General features: G+C 37.0%; 1 protein-coding gene across 3 annotated transcripts in view; it reads left to right on the top strand.

The window, feature by feature from the left end:
• The window catches only part of ZC3H12B (zinc finger CCCH-type containing 12B), a 28651-nt gene extending 9432 nt beyond the window's left edge, over positions 1 to 19219 (top strand). For all 3 annotated transcript variants that reach the window (XM_027723090.2, XM_027723095.2, XM_039378104.1), the window contains exons 2-6: positions 7905 to 8676; positions 11389 to 11528; positions 12233 to 12467; positions 12554 to 12660; positions 13202 to 19219. In XM_027723090.2, the coding sequence (XP_027578891.1) occupies positions 8066 to 8676; positions 11389 to 11528; positions 12233 to 12467; positions 12554 to 12660; positions 13202 to 14622 (2514 nt within the window). In that variant the 5' untranslated portion in view covers positions 7905 to 8065 and the 3' untranslated portion in view covers positions 14623 to 19219. The remainder of the gene's footprint in view (positions 1 to 7904; positions 8677 to 11388; positions 11529 to 12232; positions 12468 to 12553; positions 12661 to 13201) is intronic.
• The last annotated feature ends 937 nt before the right edge of the window (positions 19220 to 20156 follow it).

Genomic DNA, 20156 nt, shown 5'->3' with positions numbered 1-20156 from the left:
AGAAATGTGATTTTCAAAATCAAGGGCTAATCCAAAATCCTAGACCATCTTGAGCTGCTCCTGGATTGTATCCTCTGACAATAACTACTGCCTAATAAATACTGTTTTGTCACATTCCTGAAGACTTGTGCAATGCATTTTGGTGGTTGTTGGTTTGTTGGTGCTTTGTGCGTGTGTGTCGTGCAGGCTCAAATTGTAATGTCGTTAAAATAGCAATTAGTCACGTGTTGGGGAGGTTTCTAAGGATCAGAAAAACGTCCTGGGGAAGTGCCTTACAGTTCTTTACAGGAAGCACTGGTCTGTGCTGTAGCACAGTACAATGCTGGAGATCTGTTGATTGTAGCGTCCCTGAACACTGAATCATTTTAAAAAAGACTTCTCTTTCTCTTTGTCTCTCCTTATAGTTTCCAACAGTGTGATAATTCCTTAATGGATCTATACTAACTTTTAAAAAGTATACAGTATAAGCAATAAGAAAACAAAAAAGTGGAAAATTATCTGCAAGGATCGTTCTGTTAATTGATAGTTAGTGCTTTTTTTTTCCCCCAGTAATTTTTTTTCTGTATGTAAGGGAAAAGTGAGCATAAAGGCAATGTGATAAAAGAGAATTCTCAGTGGATCACCTATTGTTTCCTGAAAAAGAGGTCAACTAAGATATCCCTGTCCGAAGACTTTTCCTGAAAGCTGTAATTTTATTCTACATGATGCATGAATTGCTTGCACTAGGTTAAATGTAATCCACAGTTCACACTTGTACTATTCAGTCTGATACTACCCTGAGAAATGTGTTTCAAGCAAGAATTTTGTATGCAGAGTTGAGATTATCACTTTGTCTCTTTGTTTTGTCCTCCTCCACTCCTCTGACTTCCTTCTGTAATGGGTCCTAGAGTCTTATCACTAAAGACCTTTCAGTCTTTAGTCTATACCATGTTATGGGGGATTCAATTCAAAGGGCTTGAACTGTTTATTTGCTTTGCAGATTTCTCATCTGCAGATCTCTCCTTTTGCTCACACTCCTGACTTGAATAGAATTTCACAATTCCCCCTGACTGTTCAGTTTCTGATTTAATCTAAAAGTGGCTGAAACACTGCTTTTATTTCTCCTGCATACGTGGGCCTGAAGTCTAGGAGTCCTCTTAAACTGGGCTGTCTTCTTAGATCCATGCAGACAGGCTACTTCTGAGATTTCTCAATGTTATGGCCAGGAAAGGTGGCCCAGATTGAGTCTCCTTTTTCCATTAATCCACCAAAACATTTGTCCCGGCTCTCACTTATAACTGAGATCCTTTCCTAAGATGCTTATTTTGATGTGTATGTGTATTTTTGCACATGTGCATATTAAATGCATAATTTCTTTTCACTTTCCCCTTTAACACCTCTCCATAACTCCCTTAGTGTGTCCACAAAGTACTGCCTTCTAAAGGTGTCTGGACAAACAGTGATCTGAAACAATACCAAACTGTTTCATGTGGTCTGTCTGATATTTCAGCCTGACATCATAATTCTAGATTGTATATTCTTTGGGCAAGGGACTGATTGAGATCCCTACGTACAAATGCACTACCAGTCCTAGATAATGTAAATCAGAAAGAAAAGAAATTCTCTGTTATTGTCAATAGTCAGCAAGATCACGTTTGAATTTCTGAGAGGTGCAGTGTGGAAAAACAAACAAACAAACTATACTGTTGCTGTTTATGATGGGTTTTTTAAAGTCTAAATGCCAGTGAGTTAATTGCATAAATATGTTGCTGCTGACTGGAAGTATTCTTGGAGATGTGGCAATAATTGTGGTTGTTTTTACGTGCATCAAAGAAATTATATGAATTTGTCACTTAAAACAGGAAACAGGAGGAAGATTAATAGCCAGGAGTTGTTTTCATATGGATGTGCAGAATGCAAACTACCAAATAGTCTTGTATTAAAAAGAAGTTTTATATTTTTGCACATACTTTCTTTTAGACTATATGTATTCAAATTATGCATATTACATACAGACTATCACTTTAAATATTATCTTTACTGCATCTCTTTCATTTTAGAAAAGTTTAGTGTTGACTTGGTCTTCTTGTATTTGAGGTAACAATGTAGAATCTGGTCAGTATCTCATTCATTCCTTATTTCCTGGCAACACTGAGCTTCTTTTAAAGGAACTTAAGTTCCTACTTAAGAGTTAATCAGCAATTTCTTTAGTTTGACTGTTGCAAATGAAACAGTTGTATAACTGAGATAAGTGATGAATTCAAGTCACTGAGCTCAAATGCTTTGAACATGCAGAAAACTCATTTATTTTCCTGATAGGTCTACATAATAGATGACGCTCTTATTTGAAGGAGAAGCATGTGGTCCACTAAGAAGGGGTAACATACTGAATGTTTGTCACACTGTAGATAGAGAGATAGCAATAGCAAGTAGAGGTACTTAACTAGAAATCCAAAATAAACTGAGAGCAGATATTGTTTCTGACATAGAGTGGTACAGAGCAGAGACATCAGCTTTCCAAGTACAGGGCATCAGAGCATTTTCCGAGTGGTAGTACTGATTACATCTGGATCACTGGCATTGACAAAGGCAGTGACTGACAGGCTTGTTAGATCAAAATACTGACTGACTGAAAAGAGATATTATCTGTACTGTAGTGATCCTGGGCTCCTGAATAGAATTACAGATTTATTTGGGGATGGGGGGGAAAGACTGCAATTTGTGGACAATTAGTAATCAATTTTTTTCTTTTGTCACTGTTGAGAGCTGGCTTAGGGACAAGGGTCTGGATCATACTCCGTGAACACACATAGTAAATCTGTAGTGATAACAGTGAGACTAAGTAGTTTGAGGGGTTGCAGTAGTGCTGGTTTTTTAGAAAAGGATGGTATTACAAGTCTTGATTTCTAATCTGGAGGGTGTCAGGAAGAGTGCTGTGTTCAAGTAGTGTTAGTTGCCGCTGCTACTTTCTCTTGCTTAGTTTGTCATTCTGCTGTTTGCCGGCTTAGGAGCAACACAGTACTCCTTTCTTCAGTGCCCTCTCTCAATGGTCAGTGGGGAAATTTGGTCCTATGCTGTAATATTTTTGTTGTTGTAGTTTGATTTTTTTTGTCTGTTTGCTTCAGTGCTCCTGGCCCAACAATGAGTTGACCTTCATTGTTTAAAAATCTTAACCTTATGCATTTGGGAACAAATCCCACAATATGCCAGTTCTGTGGGTGCAGTAGAATGGAACAGTTAAGCTGCACAGAGGGAGCAACTGGCTAAGGATGGAGAGATGCAAGCTGTCTTTTCTCCTAGGAGTTCTTTGTACAAAAGTGCACATAGTTGTAGAGGTGGGCTCTGGAGATGGCCTCTCTCCTTTTCTGTCAACATGGCAGCTGATGCTAAAACAGATTATCTAGCCTATTGGACAAATGTTGCCTTTTCAGAGATTGGCTTTGTGTGCTCAGCGTTGGAGGAAGGAGAAAGACTCCTTACTTTTCCAGAAATTACAATATCTAGGAATTGTGTCTTTTTTTTTTTTTTTGTGTGGGTGTGTGTGTAAGATCTGTGATATATCCTGGTAGAAAGAACTAACTTGATAGAGTCAGGACCTTTTCACTTCCAGTGCCTTCCTCAGAAGATCCTAAATGGATATGAAAAGGAGATTTTTATAAAACACTGTGATATAGTTTTTCAATAGTTTGAAGATAACTAGAGATTTCTTTCTCTTTTAGCAGATTTTTAATTCCCATCTAAAATATTTGAAACAGTGAATATGACATCACAGACCACATATTTTTCTACAGCTATCCAAAAGAGAGATGAGACAGCTAAAATTTCCCAAGTTAGTGGCTTTCAAACAAAGGTTGCCATGAATGAAAAAGACAAGAAACTCCAGGATGACTCACAGAAGTGGGTGTTTCCATAGAAGGAGCTTTCATAATAGATCCACCAGTCTATCACTAGCAACCAAAGAATAGTAAACCACAACACAGGACTGACAGAGAGCAGTTCTAGATATACAGAACTGTTTCCTCCCATGGATTGAGCTGCTTTCTTTGTAAGCATGACAGAAGTGAGTGTGCCAACAGTAGTGAATTGTTCTTAGAATTAAATATCTGTGTACGTTTAAAAATTTTTTTTGAATTCTGAATTATTTAACTATGATCAAAATACCTCCTTGTTAAAATAAGATCTTACTTTCAGGGAAGGACAAATGAAATTTATGATAAATTGCTTATATGATGTTAACAGAAAACTGGAAATATGTATGTGGAATTGAGATAATGCAACAAAATGGTAAAATCAGTTTATATGCAAGAAGATATATTATTTTCCAGCTAAAAAAGAGTGGTCAGAATTAAGAGCAAAACTTATACAGTTGTCATTAACCAAAAAAACCTTTGAAAAATCTAAATGTGAAAGCAATAGTGACAGTGTTACCCAGATTACTTTATTACTAAAAAAAAAAAAAGTAATAACAGTCTCTTTGAGTGAGTCCAGTTGATTTAATTTCCAGTTGGGAAGGAACATATTTTGCTGGTAGTTTAAATTAATATATATGTGTTTATAAGATAATGTAAGTTGGTCTTCTAAAAATTGGCTTAAATGGATTACTTCTGGAAAAGAAATTGTTAAATAAAACCAGTGGAGAAGGTAGCAGTAAATTTGAAAACCCAAACAACCTCCTTTCTCTTCATCATACTTTAAAGGCTTTTTCCAGTCTTAAGAACACATGGCTTATCAGTCTTATAAGATTTCCACTGGGAAGGGGGTTAGGAGCATTTACTAGAGGTGGAAGAACAGGCATGATAAATTTAACAAAGGCCAAAAACATTCTTGTGACATTAAGCTTAGAGAGATGACAACTTCTAAAGAAGAATGGAGCTCTTTAAACTTGGACCAACAGAATCATACTGTTTGTCCAGTGCCAAAGCAGTATAGTGTCAATAATTTGAAAAAAAATTAGTCTTATTGCACGTATTGTAAAGTGTCCCTTAGCTGAAATATTTTGTAAGCTGTGGATGCAGTGTGCTGATAACCTGTTTTTAAACCTTCTTACACAGTAATTTTTTTACATATCCTTTTTTTTTCAGTTTTGGCACGGTACAAGGTTATACACAAGACCTAATTAAAATCCATTCCAGGTTAAGCTATTAATAGGGGGGCCCCCTTGGCCCCCCCTCCTGTCAGGGAGTTGCAGAGCCAGAAGGTCCCCCCTGAGCCTCCTCTTCTCCAGGCTGAAAAAAATATGAAAATAATATGAATATATGAAAATATGAAATATATGGGTCTTCTTTATTAAAAAACTTGATTGACTCAAAACTTGACCTTTTAGGATTTTTTTTACATACAAGTCATTAGCACTTTCCTTAATTAGCTTCATTTCCTAAGGAAATTAGGCTTTTGAGCAGCTGTCTCTGCATGTGTTTGTGTTTTTGTTTGCATAACTTGTAGTGCAGTCTTGTGGAATGTTACTGTTTTTCCTGCTTACAGTAATTATATATTACTGTATAAAGAGTTTGCAGATTAATAATCTTTGTTTCACCGAGATAATTTAGCATTCATTGTTGTTGTTTTTAGGCCAATACAGTCCTGTCTCAGAGACCCTTTGACATTTTTATGGTTTTGATTATCAAATTTTATTGCTCTTCTAGAGCTGTTGTTCTCTGAAATCTCTCATAGGCAACAGAAACCCACCATCTAATATAGGGAAATAGTCAAGAAAGCAAGCCTTCTGAGACTTACTGGCAGAGCTTTAAACTAGATTAATGAGGGGAAAGGATGTGCTTCTGAGTGTCAGAGAGGAGCCAGGAAACACCAACATTTTAGGAATAAGCAGGGAAACACCTGTAAATTGTCCCAAAGGAATTAGGAGAGATCCTCCCAAAAGGTAAAGAGGCCATTCTATGATTCTATGAGTGGTATATCAGGGGCTGCAATTTTCACCATCTTATTACCTAAAACCAAAAGGATGAAAACGCAGCATGAATAAGCTCTGACTTATGTTCACACTGGTGATTCTTTCATTTTTCCTTTGTCACTTATAATGCTTTGTAAAATGTCTGTACTGTTTTTCAGAAGATACTTTTACTACATAAAATTTTGGGTTTATGTTTATTATATTTGCTCTATATCACTAAATTGATATATTCCTGCATGTCAGCATTTCTGTTATTATTCTTTTGATTTTGGTATCTACTGAACGTTGTTCTGTGGAAAAATTTAAAATTCTATTTTTAGAAAGAAAAACAAATAAAATTAACAATGACAGAGATGCTCTTCTTGCAGCTACACTAGATGCAACTTTGCCACCAGGGCAGACTCCCAGTACTTACATTTAGTCCCTAGTTTTGGCATTACTGTACATCAAAGGAGTTACACTGCTGTACATTAAGGGAGTATTTATTCTATTATTTGCTGTTTTGGTCAACCACAGTAATTAAATAAGAGCCACTGTGGTCTCTTGTGGAAATAGGAATCCGATTTTTGAAAATACAGGTATGTTTGATAATTTCTGCATATAAATAATTCATGTGCTTGGCTGAGTGCTCATGCTCTTTTGAGGAAAAAATTGTCTTCTTTTAATGCTTGCTCATAGTCTGAAGGGATGTGAGAGATATGAGAGCAGATTAGAAAGGTGCATGAAAGGGAGATAAATTTATTGTTAGTTACAGCGGTGACCAACAATTCCCCCTAAGACCATGAACTAGACATTTATTTATTTATGTATTTATTTGTTTGCTTGCTGCTTTTGGGTGCATGAGGAGCTTATTAAGAAACTGCATCTTTGACAAATCTTTGCTCCAGTGCCAAAATTGTGCCTCTTTTGAGAGTCATAAAAATTCTTATAGAAATCCTGGGAAAGAGCTTTTCATGCACCCACAGCTTATATCTGCAGCATTTGCCAGCACAAAGATAACTGGCCATGCTGCAAAAAGCAAGACTTATCATAATTAAAAAGTGGATTTAAAATAAATGGTTTCTTCAAAACTATTGTTATTTTTCATTATTCACATTGGATCTTGCATTCTCAATCTGCTGTTCTGCAGAGGAGAGGAACTTGCAGCTTTCTGAAAGTAGGCCTCTAGCCAATTACTTTGATAATCAATTTTCTCTGATTACCTGCATTTTTATATAGGTCTTAGTTTACCATTTTATGTAAAATATATACTGCTGTATGCGCAATTGCTTTTAAAAACTTTTTCAAAATCTCCATGATGTTAGTTAAGCCCTTCACAGGTTAACTTGAATCTTCTAGTTAGTCAGACCTCTCCCTAGAACTCCTTGAACAAATATTCTTCTCGTATAAGACAAGAATTACAAGTTTGTATCCTGACTTTCTGACAAAATGCAGTAATATCCATCCTTGATTTGGGAGTTTTCAGTACAATAGGTACAGTAAACACAGCACAAGATGATCATCTTGTAGGATATTTTTGCATCTTGTTACTGACCTTTACATGTCTAGCAGCCAGTTTAACTTGTTGGTTCTGATAGCAAACCCTTTCTAAAAGAGGCTGAAAGGGTTTGTGTTAAATTTCATGCACACTGGAATGTTGGACAGTTGTTGCTAATGTAGACAGGCAGTTTCTGCAGTAAAAGACAGCTTTCTAGTGAAAGTGGTGGGTCACCCTTTTCTGTTTTATTATCCTTAAATATTACTGAGATAATCCATTCATTCCAGCTGTAATTTTATTGTGTGAGAATTGTCTTTTTTTTTTTTTTTTTTTTGGTAGGTAGGGTAATTGGGGGGGGAGAGTTTAATTTGTGATTACAGAGACAATGTAATTATAGGCTTTATTATGATCAGTTTTACATAGAAATGTGAATGACTAGGGACTTCTACTGTAAACAAACTTGTAAACAAAATCATTGTAGTTGAGTATTTTGCAGAATTGCTTGAAACCTAATTTTTAACTTTACTCCCTTTTTTTAAGGAACTTCATGTTGGTGGTGTTTATGCCAGAACACAGTAAGCAAGGCAAATTGACTCCAGCCTCGTGTAAACTTTTAACTGGCCATGATGCTATTGAATATGAATTCCAGGTGGCTTTGGAAATGAAAGAGAACTGAGCTCTCTGGCTGGAAGCTGAACGTGATGACGGCCTGGTCTATGGTAGGGAAGCTGAAAATGGAGAAGAGGCACTCCAGAGAAGACAGAAATGTGGAACAAGATGCGGGGGAATGCAGTGCTGAATCTGAGGAATGGACGAGCTCAGAAAGTGAGCCTGAACAACCATACTTCAGAAGCAGCTGTAGCACTACTCAGTGGAGAGAAAAGGAGGTTTCCACCAAACCACATAGGCCACTCTGCCGGTCCCCTTGTTTGGATCGCCCAAGCTTTTCACAGAGCAGTATCACGCAAGACTTGAAGGTAGATGAATGCAAAACAAATTTGGACAAGGAATACCAAGCTAAAATGGATTTTGCTTTAAAGCTTGGGTATGCAGGAGATCAGATCCAGGCTGTACTGAATAAACTGGGAGCAGATGCACTCATCAATGATGTTCTAGCAGAGCTTGTGAGACTTGGCAACAAAAGTGAGTCAGAGGGACAAAGCACTGCCAGCAGTACCACCAGTACTCTGGTGCCAAGAGGCCCTTGCCCAAAGGAAATTGCAAGCCCTGAATTGTCACTGGAAGATGAAGTTGTGGATAACAGCGATAACTTGAGGCCAATTGTCATTGATGGAAGCAATGTTGCCATGAGGTGGGTCTGCCTGTCACAATGTTTGAAATAAATAAATCACTAAAATGTTTATAAGAAAAATCAGTGTTGACGGCAAAGTCATTTTAAGTCGTGTATACTGTTACACTGAAAATACATTTATTTTATGGGCTCTTTAGTCTAGGATTTTAATTATGCTAATTATGTAATTATGTAATCCGTATTCCAGTTCCCCTCCCCTCCTTTTAAACCCAAGTTCTCTCCTCAAGTCTTTTGTTCCAGAAATCTACCTGTAGTGTGCTTTTGTGTGGATGGTTTAATTTTTTGAAGTTCTTTGAACAATGTTGAAAATTGCTTCTGGACTTTAAAAAAAGTAACTAAACAGGGGAGGAAAACTTGGTTCTTTTTAAAATTACATGCTCTGTATGCTGATGATATTCAGTGAACTTCACAGGATGTGGGCTCCAGCTGATCGAGCCTGCTCAGGATTCCAGGTAATTTAACTGTCGGTACAGGGATAATGCATGAGCTAAACCTGCACTAGCACAGCTGTGGTGCTTGCCCCACCTTGAGTCCTGTGTGCAGTTTTGGGCAGCACAATATAAAAAAGACATGAAGCTATTAGAGAGTGTCCAGAGGAGGCCACAAGGATGGTGAAGGGTTTGGAGGAGAAGCCGTGTGCGGAGCAGCTGAGGGCACTTGGTCTGTTCAGCCTGGAAAAGAGGAAACTGAGGTCAGACCTCATTGGGGTCCCGGCCCCAAGGCTGCCAGAGCTCAAGGAGCATTTGGACAACGCTCTCAGGCACGTGGTGGGATTGTTGGAGTGTCCTGTGCAAGGCCAGGAGTTGGACTGGATGGTCCTTTTGGGTCCCTTCCAAATCAGGATATTTTATGATTCTGTGTACACTTGGCTGTGAGGTCAACACTAAATCAAGAGATACCTGTCCCATGCCAGTTTTGAACATGTCTGCAGAGTACAGAGTTCAACTATCCAATGACTTGTTTATTATTGAGAAAGTAGAATTTTTTATGAGGGAGTTATTTAAAGACTGTTTAGTGATCAGTGATACGAAGATTTCTTCAGGTACTGTTCATACAATAGATTTCTTTGGTATCAGCCTTCTGCTCTAGAAGAATTTGTAATATGAATTATTATTTTTTCGATGTATCACAAAAATTCAGGTTTTTATAGGTGTATTGAGTACTCTGACTTTTGAAATACATAAACCCTTCAAATCCTATAAATGTATTTTATATACAGGATTTTCCAGTGCCAAGGGGTGGTCATATCAATCCAAAAGATGTTTCTATAAAGCAACATCATCAAAACTGGATTTAACATTTTTTTAGTTTTCTTTTTCTGTGCCTGTTGAATTTGCAGTCTCTGCATTGCTTGACTTACTCCTGAGCATAATGTGGCAGCAACTGGAGAAAAGTGTGTGTACTCTTACTACTGCATAGCTCAAATCTGATGCTGTATTTATAGAATTATAGAGTATCTCAAGTTGTAAGGGACCCATAAGCATCATCAAGTCCAACTCATAACAAAATGCATATGCATCTGAAAATTTAAAAGGGTGTTAAATTCTGTAAAATCTAAATGTGTAAAAATTTAAAGAAAAATGCTTTTAGCCACTTTGCAGCTTCTGTATTCAGTATTTAAGTTGTGAGGATTTAGGCTATGCTGGTGATTCATAGTTATACAGAGGATATTAGTTCTGTCTGACTTTGGTCTGCCTCAGGGTTACTTTATGTAAGGTCCTGAGCCCAGGAAAAGCAAACATCTTGCTACGCTCCTATTGGAGCATAGCAAGAGAGACAGAGAATGACATCTCTGTCATTCTACAATAGTAACAGTAACAGCAGCAACTTTGAAGTGAAATTTTGAACGACAATCCATAGAATAATGCTAAAGACAATTTTAATACGATGGAAGCCTCTTAATTATGCAAAATCTGCTCTGCAGACTGAGAATATCTGAGAAGTGCAAGGTTTATACACTTCTCATGCTTAAAAATAGTGTAATTATTGATACAAATAGAGATTGAGTAAGATGGTTAATTAAGATTCTCCTTGGTTTCTATCAAACCTCTTAAGAATTTCTTTTTTCCCTTTCAGAAACTTCTTAGGCCTTTTTTTAAAATTTAAACTCCTTTATCTGAATTGTGTGCTGTTTTAGAAACTCTTGTGTGTTTCAGAAAGCAAATTTTTCATGAGGATGGGACTTAAACAACTTTGACACGATTATTTCTCTCCTATAAAAAGTCCTAATAAAAAATGTAGAACGTTTCTTATCAGAGAAACAGATTTTATTAATATAGATGTTTAAAAGCACTTACCACCCATGACAGCTAGTACTGTTCATTCCTTTTCTGTGGTAACGTTTTATGGTGTTACTTAAGGTAAGCCCATTTTGTCAGGGAAAGTGATATTTCTCATTAACTTAGCTAATAAAATGAAAAAACAGAAAAACTTCATACGTATTTGTTTTTGCTTTGGGGATCATGAAATTTTACCATTTCTATAGTTTTTAAATAGCAGGGTTGCTGTAATCTGATGGCTGAATAGCTCTGTACAATTGTCTTCTTCCAATTATGTAAGCAGGTCTAATAAAACTTTACAGACTTTGTTTTCCTTATATCCTTTGACCATGGCAGCTTTAGAAGAAAGAAAACAATCAAAACCACCACAACAAAACCCAAAACCAAATGTAACGTTTGTCCTTGCTGTTTCTAAAACTTGCATGTTCTTCAGCCATGGGAATAAAGAAGGATTTTCCTGCCGGGGAATTCAACTAGCTGTTGATTGGTTTCTGGAAAAAGGACATAAAGATATTACTGTGTTTGTACCTGCATGGAGAAAAGAACAGTCTCGACCTGATGCACCAATTACAGGTAACGTGGATTTTCTTTGACCCCTTGGTTAAAAAGAAAAAAATAATGTCATCTTTCTAATGGGTCCCATGTACAGGGCTGTGAATGTGACATTGCGTGATGTTGCACTCAACTGTTTGTTTGAAAACACTACAATTTCACAGATGAAGAAACAAGCATTTCTGTGTAAACAATGCTGTGGGGTTTGGAACATTACTGGATCGTATGAACACTTTTGAGAAGCAATAGTCAAAATTTTCCCATTAGCAAACATTTTTAAGCATATAAGAACTGAGTCTTATTTGCTGGGTGAGTCTGAAATAAGTAGTAACAGGCCAGGGACTCAGTTAGTAGGGTTATCTTGAACACTGAAGAGGCAGCATGTGTTTTGACCCATACAAAGTACTTACATTTTGCTCTAGGCTAACAAGAAGGCTGTTGTAATACAGTAACCAAGTGAGTTCTTGACATGTTCAGAAGACTTAGTAAAGGTACGTAGCTGTAGAGTGGTTATGAAGTTTAAATATTGAGTATTTACTCAGTGCTTTGAAACCTCAGAAATAAAATGGCACTCTGCTTCTAGGTATTTTTTAATGATAATGGGGACTGCATATAATTGCAAAATACTTCGTCAGAAAAGAGGGCAAGAATTTTCATATTTCAAAGGCTGCATTTCTTTATTTTAAAACCTTTTTAATAGCCGCTCAACTAAAATTATTTTACAGATCAAGAAATCTTACGTAAATTGGAGAAAGAAAAAATTCTTGTTTTCACTCCATCTCGAAGAGTTCAGGGAAGAAGAGTAGTTTGCTATGATGATCGATTCATAGTGAAACTTGCTTTCGACTCAGATGGCATCATTGTATCAAATGATAACTATCGGGATCTTCAAAATGAAAAACCAGAGTGGAAGAAGTTCATAGAAGAGCGGCTGCTAATGTATTCTTTTGTGAATGACAAGTATGGGTTTTTCTTCAAAAGTAAGGGAATTTGCTAATTCCGCATCCTCGGGAAAAACTGATGAAGTTTCCTTTCTTTTTCTTTAGATTTATGCCTCCTGATGATCCTTTAGGACGCCATGGTCCAAGCCTTGAAAATTTCTTAAGAAAAAGGCCAGTTATTCCTGAACATAAGAAACAACCGTGTCCTTACGGTAAGTGCCCAAGTCAGATTGATTTAATGCATTTAAAGGTAGGTGAAGCAAGCAATTAACATCTTGTCATTAGTGGAACAAAGAAATGCACCATTTTTCAGGTTGCCACCCAAGCACTATGTCCATTTTTCTACCCTTCATAAACATATTTATAAGAACAATGTAGCAGAGAATTAAGGTGTGTGGATAACACACCTTTTGCTATTTTATTCGGGTTTGTAGTCAAAGAAAGAGATTAATAATTATACAAACTGTGTTAAAGCTGGTTCGTTTTATGTAGCACTGAGTATGTTGTCAGTATTGAAATCATGAGGCAGTAGGAAGAAACATGGTATGTCTTGCCTTTGATGCAGTGATATACATTGATACAGGCAGCAGAGTCTCTGATTGCCTGTATAGACCAAATACATAATTATTCCTTAGGGGGTTAATATAGAAATATTACTATTGAGAAGTGGTGAAAGATATAAAGAAAAAAGATAGCAACTGGTGGTATTGATGAGTTTTTGATTTATTTAACCTGAAAACACTTTTCTTCCAGGTAAAAAGTGCACCTATGGGCACAAATGTAAATATTATCACCCAGAACGTGCAAACCAGCCTCAAAGGTCAGTAGCGGATGAGCTTCGAATAAGTGCCAAATTATCTGCTGTGAAAACTATGAGTGAGGGAGCCTTGGCCAAATGTGGCACAGGGCCATCCAGCTCCAAAGGAGAAATCAGTTCTGAAGTGAAACGCATTGCCCCAAAACGTCAGTCAGATCCAAGCATTAGGTCAGTAGCTGTGGAGCCTGAGGAAAAGTTATCAGTAGCCCGGAAGTCCGAGGCCAGCTCTGTCCCGTCTCTGGTTTCTGCACTAAGTGTACCAACGCTCCCTCCACCAAAAAGCCATGCAGCTGGTGCATTAAACACTCGTTCTGCAAGCAGTCCAGTGCCAGGTTCCTCACAGTTCATGCATCAGAAATCCTCACTGGAACATATGTCCAGTGTGCAATATCCTCCTATACTAGTCACCAATAGCCATGGCACCTCAGTTAGCTATACTGACCAGTATCCCAAATATGAGTCATTGGGGGACCATGGCTATTATTCCTTACTCAGTGATTTCTCCAACTTGAGCATAAGTAGTATCCGTAACTCAGATTATTACGGGGCTGATACGGACCAGGGGATGTATTCTAGAAACTCAAGCCCCTGTCCTGACAATTGCTTAAGCCATACAAGTAATGATTCTTATTCCTCTTACAATGACTTGTATCTGGGTGTAGCAGATGCCAGTCCAGAAGACAATGTGAAGAGCCACAGACTGCCATCGCAAAATCGTCTTCAGCCTTTTCCCCATGGTTACCATGAAGCCTTAAATAGAGTTCAGAGTTATGGAACTGAAGAGCCTAAGCAAACCCTTCGCAAACAGTCAGTTTCCCACTTAGGCCTACATGCCCAGCATCCAGTTGTTGGAGCACGGTCCAGTTGTCCAGGAGAATACCCTGTGCCTCAAAATGTTCATCCGTCTACTGCACAACCAAGCCGTGCCTTGGTCATGACAAGAATGGACAGTATTTCCGACTCGCGGCTTTATGAAAGTAACCCCACACGGCAGAGACGGCCACCCCTGTGCCGAGAGCAGCACGCCAGCTGGGATCCGCTGCCGTGTGCATCAGACTCCTACACTTACCACTCCTATCCACTGAGTAACAGTCTCATGCAGCCCTGTTATGAACCTGTCATGGTAAGAAGCATGCCCGAGAAGATGGAGCAACTCTGGAGGAATCCCTGGATTGGGATATGTGGTGAGCCACGGGAACCTCATATCATCCCAGAACATCAGTATCAAACATACAAGAACCTCTGCAATATTTTCCCTCCAAGCATTGTCCTTTCTGTGATGGAAAAAAATCCCCACATGACAGATGCACAACAGCTGGCAGCTGTGATTGTTGCTAAATTAAGAACAGGGCGTTAAAGCACTACAGCCTCTTTTGGATAAATGAAACTGTACAGCACATAGGACCCAGAGGAAAACTTACATGAAAGGGCCAATCTATTGTAAATATTTTCTACTAAGGTGGTATAAAATCCTGTACACAGTAGCAATCATATTATATGCTGAGGCACTATATAAAAGTTGATTGTATTGCAAATTTTAAGATTTTAAATATAGGGATTTTTAATAGTATTTTATAGGAAATGCATACCTTGCTGCATGGATAGCTCATTAAGAACTATGTCACATTCAGTGTCTCAAAGCTGTTACTACAAAATTAATGTTAGCAATTATACTGCATGTATTAGTGTACACTTTCAATTTGCTTATAAATACCTAATCGGCCTCTAAAAGTATGCTCTATACACACCCAGATGACTTTTAGGGTTTCAGCTTTGTCACTGGACACTTCCTACTGGCATCTTAAATACTGAAGAAAAAGTAAATTTGATAAAAATTAAAATAATTTGTAAAAGGAAAAACTGATTTCAGTTTTTGAATGTCAATATGATTGTTGGTACTTACATTGCAGACCTGTTTCTCAAGAGTTTGAATATCCAGTACATCGTCCAATATGTTGATGCAATCCAAAAGAACCCAAATAAATACTTTTTTAAATTAGGACCAAAACATACAGTGTAAAGGCACGAGTGCCATTCAATAAACTAAAAGTTTAACTGTAGCTTCTCTCTTCAGAATTGCCTCTCAAACGTGGAGTGAGCAGCTGCTGGCCCAAGTGACCAGACAAGCTGAAAGTAAAGTGCCAGTTTTATGTAAACTGGATTACTCGACCTGAAGCAGTGAAAATGGGATGTTAACATGGAAGTTCATTAGTACCTACAGCCCTTTCTCTGGGAGCAAGGATGGTGTTTGAGTGAGCCTGACATTCAAGAGGGCTGTACAAGATCAACTTGAGAAAGGGTGGAGGGGGAAGGCTGCTTCTTGAAAAGAGATGCTCCAGTTTGGATTTGTGGCAAAGCTGTCCTGGTTCTTGCTCTTCAGATCCACGCAACGGTGTGCATTTGCCTCGCGAAGGCTTTTAGAGTTCCTGTTTCAACAGGTGAGATAATTTTGTGTGGCAATTGTTTGCGCAACTGGTATCTTGCTCAGGGTGGAAACCTTTGTAGCTAAATGTCTCCAAAAGAGGCGTTTATTGGTTTTTTTAAGCTGCACTGACTGGACGCCCTTTTTTGAATCCACTGTATATTTCAACATTTTGAACCATGACTAACTCGACATGTCTCGAGCTAGGACTTGTTGACTTCTACTGTAGTTTTTTTCATGAAAGTTGAGAAGGCCTGGTTTATGGCCTTTTGTTTCTTCATGAGAAGGTGTGACACTGCCTAAATGTTTCTTACTGTGAAACACACAGAACGTGAGGCTGCAGTCAGGGTTGTTTCTGGTGTTTTGATAATGGCTTGCATGCTGCTTTCTAGTTATCTGTTTGTCTGAGAAACAAAGTTACATCATTTCCTCCACTTGTGTTACTGTAGTGGTTGGTTTGATTCAAAATATCTCGTGGGCTCTTTATCATGTGCAAAATATGTTCCTGTCATATAAAAAAACCCCACAAATGAACCAACAACAAACCACAATTATGGGTGCAACTACAGTTAATTTACTGAGATTTGATAACTGTATCATTGCACACAGGATAAATATTCTTGTGTTGGTACAGATGATGTATAAAATGACCATGTCATTATGTATTTGAAATGAGGTGACTTGAAGGTGACTCTGTATTTACCCTTGGTGTTTAAAAGTAACTGAAGTTTTAATTAGTTGGTTATTCTCTCTGGTAATGGGGAAAAAAGAAATCTTCAGACACTTATGATAGTTGGGGAAAACAGATTTAACTCTTGACCAGTTTTCAAAAACATTTCATATTTTTTATTTGCAAATAATTCTTATTCTCTTCTCTTGCATGGTATAAGCAGCTGAGAGCAATGCCTCAAATAGCCAGAAATGACCTTTTGTTTGTTGATACAAATTGTATCTCTTTTTCTTGATTGTATAAAAACTGTGTATAAAAAATAATCTCTAGATTAACTTCAGTATTACATTTTCACCACAATGTTTGTGACACCATGTGTCACAGGGAAGTAGCCCATGAGTAATTATGGATTTTTTTTTTATTTAAAATGGGCACTTGTAGTTTATAGACAAACAAGGACAACTTTTCACAACCAGGTTTTATGTGCACAGATACTGTGTGTACATCTCAAAGCATTACATAGGTATCTTCAGTCTATTTATTAAGCAGATACATTCTTGCACTAAACTTTATGTAAAAATGTTGCTGTTAGCTCATCTGCATGTGTTTAAAATGTATCAGTAATTGCTATAGACCTTACTTTATTCTAACATTAATTTATAAATTATTTAGGTATGATATGAAGTTTATTGTGCACTCATGTTTTCCATCTTGCATGGAATTAGATATTTGTATGCAGAAAAATGTTTGTTCCATTTTTCTCCAATTATAAAGATAAGCTATTTTAAGAGAGGTTTAGTAGGTGTTTTTTATGTTTTCTAATGTGGAAAACCAAGCAGAGATTTCTGTATGAAGTGTTGGGTGGCTTATGGAGATACCCACTTTTGTAGGATTTGTCCGGTCATTTAAATTTTCACTAACCTTTGTTTTAGTGATAGAATAATTCCTTTTTTAAAATGGGAATGCTATGCTAATACAAACCCAGCAAACTATTTCTCTAAGGCACTTCAAAGGCAAATTGTCTTTTTCTAGGAAGCTATTTAGCATCCACCACGCATAGTTACAGAATGGGCAATGGAGCCTTGTGGAAATAACCTGCAAATTTTGTGCTTACGTAGTCCTCCTTAGAGGTAATGAAACTTTTCTATGTGATGTAGTCCTTCCTGATCAATTACTTTAAGTGATAATTCAGTCATCCACGTCTGTTTTCAGATATGTTTACAAGACAATTCAAAACACTGACACGTTCACTAATCTTCAGCGCATAAGCTTAGATTTCTTCTTACATGGAAGAGTTGATCTTATTAACACCTGATCATAACTGTCTATATTGTAAATATGACTTCATATAAATGCTCTTTTTGAGAGCATGGTATTTAAATGTTCTTAAAACTGTAAGAGAACAGTTCTAGAAACTATATTTTAATAAAATCCATGAAAATACAATTCTAGATGAGGGGGGAAAAAGTGTGAAGGTAAAATCACGGACTACTGCAGTCAACAAGAGTTAAGCAGTAGATTTTAGTGCTTTACTGGGGCCAGAGCATTCTCTGGGAGTTCTGATTTACTTATCTTCCATCTTTAGCTATATTACTTTCACATAATTTGTCACTTAAAAGTGTGTAACTTTAAACTCATAAATCAAAAAACAAATGCTTTATGGGATGTCAGTCTAAGTTATTTAATGTTTTTTGTAAGAAATACATGTCTGTAGTATAGTAAATTGTAGATGATTTCACTGCTGTTAGTCTGTTGTTGTCATATTGAGCCGCAGTAGTTGGCTTTATTCATTTGTAGAATTAAACATTACTGTTTAATTGTTGTAAAATTTTATAAATCTCTTTGGGTTTTTTTGGTTGACCCAAATATAATGTAAGTCTTAATGACAAAATGAGTGAAAATGGATGTTAAACCAGTATGTGGTATTCTTAAATCTCTGTAGTAATAAGTGTACACTGCACTAGTTGCTGCTGCATGTAATTTATTTACTAGCATGAGTCTGTCTAGCTTTTGTAAAAAATGCTTTAACTTTAAACTTAAAAATAGGTGTGGAGTATGGTTGCTCAGAACAAGTAGAAGGAGCCTCATTGGAAAAAAAAACAAATTAAACCAAAACATCTATGTGAGTTTCCCTCCTACCTACTTTTAATGGCAGTTTGTCTCAAATTATGCATTTTGGCATTTTGAAATTCTTAATGATAAAGTCAGAACATACAAAAGAATTTGTCCAAATTATAAAGTTATAAAATACTTGGTGTCATGTGAGCATACCTGTGATGTAAGCAAACCACAAACAGGAACACCTGATTATTGTAATTTTTAAAACTCCATGCTAAGGAGAAGGAACATGCATCATTTCTGCGAAGCTTTGCTCCAGAGTTGAAATGTTCCTTGATCTTGATTTGCCAAAAGTTTACCTGAAGCATTAGTATTCCAGGACTCCTAATGGTCAGATCTTTAGATCTGTCACGGTTACTTCTGTGGCGAGTGTTCAGCTTTAATACTCCTCTTATGTACCCACAGCCTGTTGGTGTGACAGAGCCCTCATTGACTGTATTTCCTGCAATATTTCAAGTGGAAAAAGACAAGTGTACCATCACTTAAATTATTCTCATGCCAGTGTCTGGTTAGCCTTTGAAGAGCCATTTTACAATACTGATGATTTTGGTCTGTGGTATTTAAAGTTTGTAAATGCATTAAAAGAACTGCAAGAATCTAAAAGAAGTAGAGGCTATCACCTGTTCCCCCCTGCTCCGTGTAAACGTTTTGCACAATTATTTAATAATATGAGACGTTATAGTTTATATATCTATAAATATATAAAAATTTCCTTATTTAATAAAACTGAGAGCCATTGGATTATTTGTTTCTAGTTCTTTTTTTTCAACCCTCTTTAGACAAGAGCTCAAAAAAAGCTGTTTTATCCAAAAAACCTGTTGTAGTCTGTCCAAATTATTTCTTGGTATTTTTTAGCTGATTTACTGAAAAATCCCAAATTATCTAGGTGGGGTAGTGGCAGACACACACCAAGTGAACCTCTACCACAGGGGAAAAAAGTTAACATACGGTACAGTATTTGCCAGCACCACACATTCCTTTTTGAATTGTATGCTTGTTTGCAATACAGAATACAATATTTTAAGTAATTTCATACTCTTTGAAATGCAGTAATAAAAGAACAAATCCCCTTCACTCAGAATTTCCTAAATAAGTTTGAGTAACTGCTGGCTAAAAAGGAGAAAGGGGAAAGGCTTACATGAAAAATCCCTCAGAAGTTTGTTTCCTTCTGCATTGGCACTGTTTGCTTTTAAAGAAGGAAATGTGCAGTGTATCTTCCATTGTAAATAACTTTTGGCTGTCTGGTAACAAGCAACTCCAGTAGAACAGGATAACAAAAAATTAGAAAAGAAAGAATAAAGAAATAATACATTATGGATATCTAGCTAAGCCTTTACTTGAGAGCAGCCCAAAGCATCCATGAATTTGCTGTTCTAAACATGCACTTCAGTCCTATGCAAAGTACTGCTAAAGCTGTGTGTCCTTTTTCTACTAACATGTTCCTCTTTCTGATTAGTTTATAAAACATCAAATTATTAGACTGACTCCAAGAAAGCCTCTGTATTACCCTCTAGCAGATGCACTCTAACAAAGCCTTATTGAGGAGTCCTGCAATAAATACATACTTAAACTCCTGGGTTTTTTTACAGGTAATTGCACAAGCCTCCACGTTTTGAGAACCTGTAATATAGGTAAAGAAAACTGAATTTAGGAAAAACTATCTGGAAGCCATTTTTCTCAG

Source organism: Pipra filicauda, unplaced genomic scaffold, assembly GCF_003945595.2.
Source record: "Pipra filicauda isolate LSUMZ 115617 unplaced genomic scaffold, ASM394559v2 scaffold9_size5747161_pilon, whole genome shotgun sequence".
Lineage (NCBI taxonomy): Eukaryota > Metazoa > Chordata > Aves > Passeriformes > Pipridae > Pipra > Pipra filicauda.
The sequence above is the reverse complement of the archived record's forward strand: the minus strand, read 5'-3'. Positions and strand labels throughout refer to the sequence as shown.